At 37.9% G+C, this 14319-nt stretch overlaps 2 protein-coding genes across 8 annotated transcripts; one reads left to right on the top strand and one right to left on the bottom strand.

Annotated features, from left to right (window-relative positions):
- The first annotated feature begins 846 nt into the window (after positions 1-846).
- LOC133303682 (U-box domain-containing protein 19-like) lies at positions 847-3068 on the top strand. Its single transcript, XM_061503637.1, has one exon. It carries the CDS (start codon positions 899-901, stop codon positions 2960-2962), a length of 2064 nt encoding a protein of 687 aa, XP_061359621.1. The 5' UTR covers positions 847-898; the 3' UTR covers positions 2963-3068.
- Positions 3069-5055: 1987 nt separating this feature from the next.
- On the bottom strand, positions 5056-11797 carry LOC133303617 (RNA-binding motif protein 25-like). 7 transcript variants are annotated; one of them, XM_061503580.1, is made up of 8 exons: positions 11177-11306; positions 10713-10791; positions 9732-10505; positions 9427-9579; positions 7919-8336; positions 7066-7740; positions 6381-6982; positions 5058-5954 (listed from the first exon to the last, which is right to left on the bottom strand). In XM_061503580.1, the coding sequence occupies exons 3-8, from the start codon at positions 10035-10037 to the stop codon at positions 5703-5705; spliced, it is 2406 nt and encodes an 801-aa protein (XP_061359564.1). In that variant the 5' UTR covers positions 10038-10505; positions 10713-10791; positions 11177-11306; the 3' UTR covers positions 5058-5702. The 7 variants fall into 7 exon arrangements, with proteins under 7 accessions (XP_061359533.1, XP_061359564.1, XP_061359573.1 ...); XM_061503549.1 differs by lacking the exon at positions 10713-10791 and having other exon boundaries at positions 5056-5954; positions 9732-9988; positions 11177-11797; XM_061503589.1 differs by lacking the exon at positions 10713-10791 and having other exon boundaries at positions 11177-11311.
- Between the last annotated feature and the right edge of the window lie 2522 nt (positions 11798-14319).

The raw sequence follows: 14319 nt of genomic DNA on the forward strand, positions 1-14319 counted from the left end.
AATTTTTTCGACCATTAAAGGAGTATAAAAAAGGTCCTGGAACTAAACTTTATGGGTGCACTTGCATTCACTTGCAAGCGAATAGGTCCACCACTGCTTCTTAGTATACAATTTCTTCATTTTCCTGCACATTTGACACCCCATTTTACTTCTTTTGCAAATAAGAAGAATACCAACAACACATTTTTCTAAACTTACTCTCTATTTAATGAAATCAATACCTAATAATAAAACGAAAATTAAAAACAATACGTCGTTACTATTTCTGCAAACAACGATTTCCGGAGACTATGGGTAGCATTTTTTTGGTTACTTATGGTTCCTCTTTTTTTTTTTTTTTTTTTTTTAAGTTATGGTTCCTCTTGAACTTGGACAAACGTCCACTCTTAAATGAACATTATGGGTTAGCAATATGGGCCATTGACCCAACCAAAGCCTAACATAAGCTAGATCTAAAGACCAAAAATACAAAAAAGAGAAAAGGTTTGACCAGAAATTGGATATAATTAATTAATCTAAAATCTAAATAATTGCCAACCCAATGCCGCAATTTTTAAAAAAAATTGTAATGTTGACGTTGAACTTATAATTCCACGTTGTAAACCTCAGTTGCTGTCGACTCTATCTTTCCACGCACCTTCAAAAGCACGATATTTTTCCACATTTATCGCGCCACGCGTCACTTCTTCCGAAACCTCATTTTCACAGATCCACAAAACCCCACGTGCCTCCATTAACAGCAGGTCCAACACCAAACCATATCTCGACACGTGTCCATCACTTCCCTTCTTATAAATATCCGAAACCTACGTCCTCATGAAAGCAAGACAAAACAAAACTCAACGACTTAAATCCCAACACAAAACCTTTGAACTTCTTCTTTTGTTTCTTTCTTTCTATGATCCGAAAAATAAAAGGGTCGGATCGCCGGATACTGTCGTTCCCGGCGGTTCATCCCTGCGAGGACGTTTCTCTCTCTACCATTGTCTCTTCTCTCATCACTCTCTCTCACGACATTTCGAATTTCCAATATAGATTCTTCCCATGTAACAAGCGAAACGCGAGAAACGCCGTTCGTTTGATTCAGCTTCTCCAACCGTTCCTCTATGAGATCCGAGACTTGAAGTCGGGTCTACCGGATCCGGCGACCCTGATCTTGTCGGAGCTCCATCTGGCCTTCCAGAAGCTTCGTTTCTTGCTGGAAGACTCTGCTCGAGAGGGTGCCCGGTTGCTGATGTTAATGGAGTCGGAGCGGGTCGCCAATCAGTTTCGGGTCTTATCCGGATCCATGGCCACGGCTCTGGACGTTTTCCCTTTCGGTTCTGTTGAGGTTTCGGAGGAAGCAAGAGAGCAGGTTGTGCTGCTGATGAAGCAAGCGAGGAAGGGTAGGTTTGAAGTTGAGCCCGATGATAAACGGGCTGTGATGGTTGTTATGTCGGTTTTGAACCGGTTTCAGAACCGGGTCGCTCCGAATGAGGGTGATCTTAAGTGGGTTCTTGATTATATTGGGGTTTGTAGGTGGAGTGAGTGTAACAAGGAGGTGAAGTTTTTGGATGGTGAAATTGGGTTTGAGTGGTTGAATGAGGGAAAGAGAAAGGTGGGTTTTTTGAGCAGTTTAATGGGGTTCATGAGCTACTGTAGGTGCGTGGTGATGGAAGTTATTGATGATGGTGAAGAAGGTAACAAGAAATCTGAAGCAGGAATTGAGAGTGAGATGAATTTGAGTTGCCTCAACACTGATGATTTTCGATGTCCAATCTCTCTGGATTTGATGAGTGATCCTGTGACAATAGAGACAGGTCATACTTATGATCGTTCTTCAATTCTCAAATGGTTCAGAAGTGGAAATGCAATATGTCCCAAGACAGGTAAAAGGCTTAGCAGCACTGAATTGGTTCCAAACTTAGTGCTTCGGAGGTTGATTCAGCAGTATTGCTTTAAGAATGGGATTCCTTTTGCTGCTGACATGGGTCGTCGGAATCGTGACATCACTAGGACAGTTCAGCCTGGAAGTTTAGCAGCAGAGGAAGCCATGAAAATGGTGGCTGTTTTTCTCAGTGGCAGGCTTGAGAATGGAGCAGTACAAGAGAAGAACCGAGCTGCATTTGAGATAAGGCTTCTTTCCAAAACAAGCATTTTTAGCAGGTCTTGTTTGGTGGAAGCTGGTTCGGTCCCTCTTTTGTTGAAGTTGCTTTCATCGAGGGATTCATCGGCACAAGAGAATGCCGTTGCAGCCCTTTTGAACCTCTCAAAATGCCACAAGAGCAGAGATGAGATGGTTGAGAATTGTGGATTGGAATTGATTGTGGGGGTATTAAAGAAGGGGCTAAAGATTGAAGCTCGTCAGCATGCTGCTGCTGTGTTGTTTTACCTTGCTTCAAATGCTGAGTATGGGAAATTGATAGGGGAGGAACCAGAAGCAATCCCATCATTGATCAGGCTCATCGAAGATGGTTCTGATCGAGGTAAAAAGAATGGCTTGGTTGCGATGTTTGGCCTCCTAAAGCACCCTGAAAACCATAGGAGGGTGCTTGCTGCTGGATCAATTCCTTTACTCGTTCACATCTTAAAATCATGTGAAAAAGAAGACCTTGTCACAGATACGCTAGCAATTCTAGCAAGTCTGGCAGAGAAAAGTGATGGAACATTAGCAATTCTTCAATTTGGAGCTTTGCATGTAGCGGTTGAAATTTTGAATTCTTCCACTTCAAGGGTGGGGAAGGAGCACTGCGTGTCTTTATTGCTTTCTCTATCAATAAATGGAGGAGTAGATGTGGTTGCTCAGTTAGTGAAGAACCCTTCTCTTATGGGATCTTTATATTCCCAAATCAGTGAAGGCACGTCTCGAGCAAGCAAGAAGGCCAGTGCCCTCATCAGGGTCCTCCATGATTTTTACGAAAGGAGGCCCTCTGGATTCAAGACTTCAGCTATTCCACAAGAACAATCCATTCATGTGTGGTAACCCAGTATTTTTTTCCACCTGGGTATTCTTTGATTTGTTTTAAAATTATGAATTCTAGATACTGTTGTATAAATGTGCTTGTTATTTTGTTATTTTTACTCTTGATATTAGCTCATGTTTTAGAGAGCTAATAACTTGATCAGCTTCTGTTTTTAACGATGAAGCTTGTACAAATTATTGTAATTCATTTGTCTGTATTAATAAAATAAAACTGTATCATGTCTATTATTATTAATCAAGAAAATATTCAGATTTTCCCCTTCTTTTCCTGTCTCCAAGACAAAAGTTTTAAGCCCTTATTTCAGTTGCACCAAATGTAAAATATTTCGCTTGTAACGAGATATCAAGTGCCTTTCCAGGCCATGTAACTTGCTGTGCAGATGGCATTTTGCTTATTGGGTGCTATCCTTGGTGTGACGTCAAATACTTCTTCTGGCAAGAAACCACGCTTTCCATAAAAAGACCAAAGTTAAAACCTCTGGGGAAAAAAAATGTTGAGAGGGTCTTCCAAGTGTAATAGTACTCGAGTATTTAATCTCACATCACACAAGTACTTGTCAGAAAACTACGATCTGAGATTAAAAAAAAAGAAACACTTCTTTGGGAATGGAGTATACCATACAAGTATTTCTTATTGGTCTCGGATCATAACATTCTCATTGATGCTAGATATATTCATTTTTCCCCCATCTTTCTCATTTTACATTCGATCTTTTTTCTTTTCCTTTAATACATATGATCAACTCTTCAATATTTTTTACCTATCACATCATGCGGGCCGGCAATGGTGCTAGAGAACTATTTTCGATGACCATTCGGTTGAGGGTGTTGACAAGTGCCGTGTTCATGGATTCCATTATGTATTGCCTGTTGAACTTCATGACCGCGATCATCAAATTCAGGTGCAGCTTCAGATTTGGTAAAGACAACACTAGTCACGGTGGTGGGTTAGAGAAGATGGTGTTGGACATCAGTCAGGCGCTAGTAGTGGTAGTAACCGTAGCTTCCAAGAATGCCTCTCTCAAGGATTGAGTAAGATAAAATGACAGATAATAAATGAATAAATGTAAAATTGAAACTAGTGTTTAAAACTCGGACTGGTTATCGACTCGGTCAAAGTACTAGATCATTGAGTCAGTGGTTCAACTGGATTTTAAAATAATAACAAATGCTGATTTTGGCATTTCCTCAAACAAGTCATGGACATGAAATTTGAATACTTTGGATGGCATTAACTTAAACAACCCAAGTAAGTATATCAATTTTCACAAACAGAAAATCAAAACTAATGTATTTAACAAATATCGATCCAAGAATAATTAAGAATTAATATCAAGAAACCGTGGATGTTGGGGCTGCATATGTTTCTTTTGTCAGGATTCTCTTGCACTCAATATATCAAAGGGGAAGATAGCTAGAATTACAAAGAATCAATTAATTAAACTTAAAAGCCCAACATATTTATCCCAGATAGTAAAAAGAAGAAACCAGATTTATTCTCTCTCTCTGTCTCTGTCTCTCTTTACCAACCATTTTTAAAGCTTGTTTTTTTCCTTTGTCAGATGAAGACACTAGTCATGGATACCACCTCAACCTTAACCCCTCAAGACACTCAAGACATACCCTCCAAGAGGCACTTGCACTGGACCAACAAGGTTGGAAATGAAGAAGGTGAAGTTCCTACATCAGAAACAATGTCCAAAATCATAGACGAGGAGACAAAAAAAGAGGATGATGACAAGAAGATTGCTCCAGGATGTGCAACCACTTCACAAGCAACAAGGAGAAAAGCTTCAGGCAGTGGCAAATTCCAGGCTTCGTTCTGTTCTCACTGAGTGGGAAAGAGCTTACCAATATATCTGGTCAAAGGTGGGAAGCTTATGTTCCACGTCAACCAGGACATGAAAAAGAAATCAATTTATAAACCTTTTCGGATAAAATTGTACCAACTTGCATTGCTTTTCTACCATTAGCGGCTGTATTACTAACAACCCAGTGGGTCCCTGTTTTTTCAAAACTGGCCGGTTGAACCCGATTATAACCGAGCCAAAACAGTTTGAATGCATATCCGATCCAGTTTGTAACTCGAACCGGCAAAGGTACCAGTTTACCGATTTTCAGGTTGAACCAGCCGGTTCAAGCAGAGTTTTAAATGCAAGGTTGAAACATAAATGATAAAAAGACCTAGTTTATATTTATAAAAATCTGTATAGCAAGCAAGATTAAAAGAACCACCTGTGATCCTTTTACCAACGGTACACCAAAGAAGCCACCTTGAATCGACGAGTGTGACCAAACCAGTCATAAGATTCTAGAAAAATAATCAGGTAACAAAAATCAAGTTTGACAGTTTTAAACAACATCTTGACTGGTCTACATACGGGAGGGCATACCATCTTTGATGACACTATTTCTTAACACAAGATTAAGGACTGTTCTCTTTAAAAAAAATAAAAATAAAAATGAAAGGACCAGGAGTCTAGGACTGTCATCAACAAAACCAAAGTTCTAACTATTCACATGACAAAAATTGCCACCGGATTCTCATGCATAAAGAAAACGGGGCTTTATCCAGATGATTGATTGAATCTTGAAACAATACAGACTGAAAAATTACATTAGAGCGTTTATGTTTAGGCAGCCATTTTACACTTAGGGTGAAGACATACCAAGGGATGGTGGTTAAAATATGAATCCATCAGGAAAGGAAAGGGAAGGAGGAAACACAATAATCAACAAATCATGATTTTGACCTCAAAGCAAGCCCTGTCTCTACCTTCTTTATTTCGAAGATAAGCATCCTCCACATCTTGAGAACGAACATTTCAGCCTCTTCATCTAAAATGATCTGAAGACGCTCTAGCATTTGAGATGCTTTCACATGTTCTTGTGTGCTGGAGACAATGTAATCTATCAATGTATTTTCTTCTTCACCCAAAAACTCTCTGATCTTCTTTGAAATCCACGGTCTCATTCTTTCATGTAATTGATGCTGAAAAAGAACATAATATAAAACCAAAGATTTAGACATAAAACTACCTTCTCTACTATTCAGCCTACATAAACCGAAACAATCAAAACCTGTACAAACAAAAGGAGCTTGAACGTTAAAAAAGTTAATGTGCAAGAGCTGTATGAGGAAAAAGGGCAAACCCCAAAACACGAGCTGTATGAGTGTGCAACCTTTTTGAAAAAAATAAAGGAAATCTTAAAGAATAAAATTTCAAAATAAAATAAAATAGAACATCGATTAATTTCCTAAAAAAATGAGAAGGTCCCTCTCCGGACTCTAGTCATTCTTATATTCTTATGTTTCTATATTCCCAAAAAGCACAAAACAAATGGCTTAAATATGTTTTTGATTAGTACAGGAACAAATAATTACACAGTTCAAAATCTGCAGAAAAGGATCATGTACCTTGTCATACACTGTCCAGTCTATCTCAAATGAGAACAACTCCTCCTTGGTCTTCGGTATCATATCAATTAACTGTTTTGCATCCAAAAGCCTTCTGTTATCAGAAGTCTTAAGTCTGTCACACCCATGATCCCGATCCCGGCCACGGTCAGGAATTTTCTCCTTGTTTTCATCTCTTTTGTGAGTGCTATCTTCGTCAATCCTGTCCCTGTCCCGGTGGTTAGACTTCTCATTTGAACGCCTACTCCTATCCCGTTCCCCATCCAGCTTCTCTTCCTTGAAATTGGTACCGGATATACGCTTTGCAAATTCTGCAGCAGCAGCCAAATTTGGTGGAGTTGGCCCAGAAGCAGTAGTTTGAACAGCCTGCAATTCCTCGGTTGAATAATCAATTGGAACCAAAGGCCTCATTTTTTTGTCCTTGTGTGCATCATCATCCTCCTCTTCATGGAAAAAAGAAGGGACAGCTGTTCTTTTCCCTGACCCAACTAGACCAAATCCCAACTTCTTTGTAGGAGCATTCTCACTTGACTGTGTATCAGTTGTAGCAACAGATGCCATGGCCACTTCATCTTTCATGCCATTTAGTGAATTACCATCACCTGTCATGTAAAGCATCACAACCTTTAATAATATGAGAGAGAGAGAGAGGAAAACGCAAATTGAGAATATTTATGAAAATTACCAATACAAACTTCAAGACCATAATCAGCTACAGTATCTTGTTCAGCAACAATACTTTTGAGTTCATTAGTAATCTCTTCAATAGCCTTAATTTCATCACCATTGTTTACCACATGCTCTGATAATAGCTTCAATGCATCTCTCTGCTGCTTCCATTGTTGATCCTCCTCGGCTCTCTTCTTGGCCTCGGCAATTTCTTCCTCTTCTTTTTGTCTGTCAGCCAGGTCATCTTCCTTTTCACGCAACCTCTTCTTTCTCTTCTCCTCTAGCACACTTCTACGCCACCTCTTCCTAGAATCCTCATCCTCATCTTCTTCTTCATAAAGTATCTCCTTTCTCCGTTTGCGTTCCCTTTCCTTCTCCTTCTCCTTCTCATACTGGCGTTCTTTCTCTTTCTCTCTTTCTCTATACTCCCATTCCTTCAAATATGCTTCAAACTGACGCTCAGACTCCTCAACCCTCCTTCTTTGTTCCCTCTCTTTCCGAACACGTTCCCGCTCTGCTTCTCTTTCATATCTTTCAAGTTCTCTTTCTTTTTCTCGTTTTTGTTCCCTATCTCGGTCTCTCTCTCTGCTTTTCCTATCATGTCTTCTATCAGGGGTCTCAGCCCTATCATGTTCATTGATTGGTTTGTTATCACTGTTTGCCTCTTTCTCATTTTTATCTTCAGCTGTTTCTACATAATTTGAAAAGCAAAGCTCCTTATAATTATTTCAAAAAGATAAGATAAGAAAAGAAAAAAAGAAGATAGGACTGTCTCCGAGGACAAAATGTATTCTGATGGTAAAATATAGCCCTGTTGTGTCAACACTAAACAGATAATAGACATAGCAATCGAAGTCTTTTTCCCTTACCATTCTTCTCTGTATCCACATCAGATTCTCCATCTCTTGTAGTAGCAGGTTGCTCTGAAGTTAAATTTACAGAATCATCACCAGGTGGCTGTGCAGGTGGTGGAGGCAAAGGTCTGGTCTTCAATCTCTCCTCAATCATCTTCGTGATCTTTTCTAAAGCCTCTCGATCAGTTTCCCTATCTTCATCTGTGACAATTCCAAAGTTTGCCACATCGTGGGAATCCTTGTTCCCTGAATCATTATCCTCTTTATTGGAGTGCTCTACATCAGGCTTTGCATTCTCCTTTGCATCAGGAGGTTGTTCAGCTTCATCGTCTTTTTCAACTCTTGCTGCCTGAATTTCTGTTTTCTTCGAGTTCTCAGTTTTTCTCTGAACATAGCGCTCCAGGTATTCTTTCATAGCTTGATTCACGTTGACCTGTCAGCAAAATATAGCAGATAAATGACTAAAAGTCTCGGACGTACAACCAGGGAAAAGAAAATAATTTATGCCAACATGACTTTTAAAATAACAACAATGTGCCTTATTCAAAGAAATTTTGTACACTTTTTATTTGGAAAGTTGCTGATGCAATAAGAGGAATTTATATGAATGCCCAAAATGGTAAGAACGTTCAATTATAGAGTACAGCCTCCATTGCACAAAGCAAACAGTCAAGTCTAAAACATAAGCTATATACCAACTAAACGTAGAATTAATGAAAAAGCATGATTTATGCAATGAAATAGTTTCCAAAACTCCAATTATAACTAATAAATATTTCATTCTTCACTCTAAGCTGTGTCCCAACTCCCAAATATTTGGGAGAAAGTTAGAACATCAGAATATTGGTATGTGCCAAATGTTTAAGATCCCTGTATAACAGAGGAACATGGGTCTTCGCTTCATGAAACCTTCCAAATGCTGCCCTCCCCATCCACCCACCCCCCGGAAAAAAAAAAACCTTAAACCGAAAACTATGTAAAGCCATAGCAAAAATATAACATATTAAAGCAAATTCTCATTTAAAATGCCAGTCAGTTTCAGAGTCTGTAAGTAAGGAGTAAGGACTAATGAACAAATAGGCTGAAAAACCTGTAAGAAAATAATGATGACTAGTTTAGGCCCAAATCTCTTACTAGAATGACTCAGATTGATGCCAATAATAGATTTTACATATCCTCCACAAACAAACCCTCCCATCCTTAAAAATAAAAGGCAAACAAAAGAAAAATTCCACAGGAATATGTGAAGCACATACCATCATGTTGAAGGGATATCAAGAAACCATTACACGACAAAGGAAGTACCGACCTTTCTGTTTACTTACCAGTGGCAAACAATTATCAAGTAATTCAATCAAATTTCAGATCATTAAAATGACTCAGATCCATTGACTATAATAGTCGTGCCGAAAAGCAAAATATCATATTGATTACTTCAATCTCACAGTAAAATAAAAAGGCGAAGACTTAAATGCAGTATAACATAAAATACAAAGAAAAAATAATAAAAGATGAAGACATACCATTAGTTCTTGCCCATCAATATTCAATTTAGTAAGGAGACGCAAGGCACGGAGAACCCCTTCGGCAGACTCAAACTCATAAAACCCAAAACCCTTGGGAGTTCCACTTGATAAATCTTGAGGACGTTTCCAGCTCTTGATAGCTCCACATAACTTCAAAGAAATAACACAATCAGCGTATTTATAATTATACCCAATGATTCAATAATGCATATTGTCTAGTAGATATAATGAAAGGTTGGAAAGAGAACAATTAATTAAAAAATCATCCCTCCCCAGAGAAAAGACAAAACTTAGAAATTTACTTGAAGGAGAGAGAGCATGAACTCATTTTCCACAGTTGGTGCAATCCTGCCAACATAAACTGTGGTTTGTGGCATCTCAGCTGGAGTAACACTTGGAGCAACCGCAGGTCTGACAACAGGAGGCATAATAGGGCGAACTGGAGGGACCCCTGCAACAGGTGGTCGTGATACTGGAATTACATTAACTGCTCCAGGAGGGCGTGGAGGGTATATAGGACGAACCATTGTTCCATATGGAGGGGGATAACGAGAAATTCCTGAACAGAGAAGAAAAACATCTATGCTGGATATATTAGAGCACGCCATGAGTGAATGTAAACATAAACTAATCAATACAACACTAAAGATATATGGGGAAAAAATGCGACAAAAACAATGGAATGCTGTTACCACACATCAAAAGCATAATAGAGATGGAAGCACAGCCAACAATCACCAGCTGAATGACAACCTGAAGATAACAATAAGAAATACTAGCAAGTTTGAAATTCACGGATGTGTTAAAAGTGCTTACCTTTGGTGACCACTTGCAATATAGCAGGCTTCTCAAACTATCCCATCCACCAATTGCGAATAGTAACTTTCATAATCTCATGCATGCATGGTTTAATAAGAAGAAATTCTAGTTGAATTATGAGGTTTTTTTATATAGCAGCCCATGTTGCAGCATATAAAATGGAATGAAACTGCAATAGAGATAAAAGAGAATTGAAAAGATTGCAATACCTCATGACACAAGGTCAACGTGCATTCAGTTGCAAACATGGTCGGCTTCTGGAATTCATAAAACCATTGAAGGGAAAGTACTCTTATAACTAGCAGAAAGTGGCCTACTAAAACGAGCATGACACAACCATACATTATTTAGATCGACAAAAGAACAAATGTTTTTTTTTTTTTCATTGTTAATATCACTCTGTGCAAGCTTCATTTCCAATTTTAGTAAAAGACAAGCAAAAAACCAGGCAAATATGTGCATACCAAAAAATGAGTTGTAGAGGGGGGTGTCTTTAAGCAATATGAAGCCTTCCAACCTTTCTCACCGAAATCAATCAAGACACTGTAGGAGAAAACATCCTGTCATCGATACCCCTTGTCCAACCATGAAGAACTTTCTAAACCTCTCCAAACTCACCCAAAACAAAAACAAAAACTCATCCCCGTTTATAAAACCATGACTTGAAATTAAGGTTACAGCTATCAATCAAAGCCAAAACAGTCTTCTTTAGTGCTACTACACACACTCAACAACAGTCTCCACACATTTCACATCACTAATATAAAATGTCACACAGAGTTAAAGAGCTAATCACGGCGCAAGTAATAAAGAAACACATCGATAAAATTAACTCCAAAGTCCAAAACCTTGGAACAACCAATGAAGAAGCATTAAAATCAATTTCAATCACACAAACAATAAAATATCATACGACGGAATGACCCACCCGGGAGAGTCATGGTCCCCTGTGGTGGAGCTGCTGCGTAACCATTTGGCAACGGTACAAACGGTCGCAGGGCCGGGTTAGTTGGCTGGCCGGGAGGAACCTGATACGACAACATCGGTGGCATATGCGGAACCGGCGCGGCAGCGCTGGCCACACCAGGCGGCGGAACAGCTGGATTTTGATATGTTAGGTTTGGCGCGCCACCTGGAGTGGGCAAGGGAGAGAACTGGGGAGCCAGCGGCCTGAATGACGGCATTGACGGAGGGAGAACGCCGGGGACGTGCGGCGGAACCCCAGCAGCATATGATATAGTAGGCGGCGGAGGCGGCAGTAACTGTGGAGAGGCTAAAGATGGATTGGGATTAGGGTTTGGCGCAAGGGGTGTGGATGATGGTGCTGAAGATTGCGTTGATGGGAGAACTGGATCGGATTGGTTGTGGATGGTGTTAGGAGCTCCAGATTCAGAGTGTTTCGGGTCGGGTTCTAGACCATGGGTTGCAGGAGAAGAGGCGGAATCAGCCATTGTTATGTGAAATTGAGGTTGAGAGAGTGAGAGGTGAAATTGGTTTTTAAGATGGTTGATGATCTTCCAGTGCCCTATATCTGACGTCTCTGTTTCCGTAGGCTGGTTCCGTTAAGTTTTAAGTAGGTAGAGTGTGATCCCCTGCTTCGCGCAATTTAATAAATCTCTCTAAAATGTGACAGCTTTTTTTTTAGTAGACAAATGTGACACGCTTTACTTCTTCTTCATTTTTTATTTTTTTTTATTTTTTTTTTGTTCTTTGAATTGCTGAGGTCAAAATATGTAACAAGTATTTTCAAATATATAAATGGGTTTGTTTTTTATAAAGTTATTTTAGATAACTTTATTTAATGTTCACCAAAACAATGTTGTTTTGAGACGAAAATTATAGTATTTTTGAAATTTTAATTTATTTCAGGGTTATAATAATCTTTATCATTCTAATTTTTTTATTTTTCAATCCCAAAATAACGTCGTTTCAATGAACATTAGACAGAATTATCTAAAGTAAGATTAGATACTTTTTTCTCTATATAAATATTAGAAGTTTCTTAAAAGTGCTTTTAAAAAAGGGAAATTTTGCTTACCCAAAAAAAAGAAAGAAAATATCATTTTTATCCCTTTGTGATTTAATGATATATTACTTAATCTTTTATAGTTTCAAACTTATAATTCATATTTATCGTGGTTAAATAAATTTATTATTTAACCTTATGTGACTTCAAACATTCACTTACATCTATCATGGTAATAAAAATATGTCACTTAGACCTTATAAATATAAAACTCTTTATTTTTTCTAACTTTTATTTTATATAATATGATATTATAACTATATCAAATGAAATAAATAAATAAATATTTAGCTTAAATTTATTTTTACTATAAAAATATAATACCACAAGATTTAAATGCATATCATCTCATGAATTTAATTCAAATAAAATAAAATAATTTATTTAGTTTTATCGTTAATCACATATCTATATAATACATTTTAAAAAAGATTATATATATATATATATGTGTGTGTGCGTGTGCACGCATGCGTGTATAAAAGATCACAAGGGATCTAAGTGATACATTTTTATAATCACAATGACTATACGTGATACTTTGAAATCACAAGGGGTTAAATGATACTTCTTTGTAATCACAATGAGTCTAAGCAGTGGTTTAAAATCCAACCCCGCCCTGGGATCGACCTCGCCGGGTCACCGACCCCCTCTCTTTGAGGGTTGTGGTCAGCAGTTAGACCCTGGATGAACGTTGAACCCTCTGACCCCTAAAACCCCTCGGTTGAACCTGGGACACCCGGGCCAGAGAGGATCATTGCATGTTTAAAAAATAAAAATTACACACGAAAAGACGTCGTTTGGTGTGTAAAAGAAATAAAATAAAATAAAAACTCGTTGATGCTTAAATCTAGAACTAAATTTGAAATCTGAATCATTGTTCTTCTTCTCTTCCAATCTTCTCTCCCATACCCAAACCTGGTCTCATTGATCCGGTAATCTCATTCGCTGTACTGGTTCTTCTCTTCCCACCGTTGATTCGTCGTGCCGCCGCCTCTCCTCCGTCGCTTTCTTAGTAGGGGATCTCCTTTCACATGCTATTGTAGGTGCGTGAGAAGGACAAAGAGGGCCTGAGTTTAATGATATAACTCTTCATTAACTATATTGGAATATGTGTTTTATACTTTGATAGTTTGATACTTTGATTAACTTGTGTAATATTGAATAATTGGTTGAATTACGTTAAGTATAGTTTGAATGTTTGATGATGGGTGATTTGACTTTTTTTGAATTTTTCATATAGGATATATATTTAATTTTTTAATATATAAAATCGGATCAGCGAAGTGACCCTGTGACCCCTGGTATCGGTCGAGTCGATGGCTAGGCCGAATTTTTAAACACTGGGTCTAAGTGACAAATTTGAAAGCACAGTGGATCAAGTGATAAACCATTTAATCACTTGGGGTGAAAATGAAGTTATCCCTTAAAAAAAAAAGGATATTATGTCTATATTACTCACTCTTTTTCGGGAGATCACAATCTTAAAGAGAAAAAAGAAATGATAAATGTCTATTGAGACTATAATCTAATAATGATGGAAAGAAATAGGTAGAGCATGTATGAAAAAAAGTAAACATAATATCTTATTAAAAAAAATTCAAAAGATGAAATTTAAGAGTATTGTCGTGCTAGTAATTTTAGGTGAATTTTGTGAATGTAGTGTTATACGAGCTAACATACGATTTATTATGTTTTAATACAATGAAAGCTCATTTATTATAATTTGTTTGGGATTTGTGCAAAATCCTGACTTGTAAGTTTTAATTATAAACAAATTCTTATATTTCAAGAGAGGTATCAAATTGAATTTGGTGGCAACATAATTTTTGGTCGTAAATCTCCAAATTAAGCCATCTATGTAGATGTCAACATGTAATAGCCCATTTATTACTTCAATCGAACTTAAGATGCCAATTAATAGACTGCAGCCAATATATTCTTCCACCCAATATAGCAAGGTGGCAATTCATAACTACTGCAAGATATCACAGGTAATGACATTGATTTGAACTTGTTATGCCACACTATGTCTATTTACCACT

Source organism: Gastrolobium bilobum, unplaced genomic scaffold, assembly GCF_033153095.1.
Source record: "Gastrolobium bilobum isolate Gb01-03AN ecotype WA unplaced genomic scaffold, APGP_CSIRO_Gbil_v1 utg15944, whole genome shotgun sequence".
Classification (NCBI taxonomy): Eukaryota; Viridiplantae; Streptophyta; class Magnoliopsida; order Fabales; family Fabaceae; genus Gastrolobium; species Gastrolobium bilobum.

Coding starts and splice junctions, on each gene's coding strand:
- LOC133303682 (XM_061503637.1), top strand. CDS start 899: ATGATCCGAAAAATAAAAGGGTCGGATCGCCGGATACTGTCGTTCCCG.
- LOC133303617 (XM_061503549.1), bottom strand. CDS start 11,699: ATGGCTGATTCCGCCTCTTCTCCTGCAACCCATGGTCTAGAACCCGAC. Junction 7,741..7,918: donor TGTGGATACAGAGAAGAATG/GTAAGGGAAAAA, acceptor CAAATTATGTAG/AAACAGCTGAAGATAAAAAT. Junction 6,983..7,065: donor TGGTCTTGAAGTTTGTATTG/GTAATTTTCATA, acceptor TTTACATGACAG/GTGATGGTAATTCACTAAAT.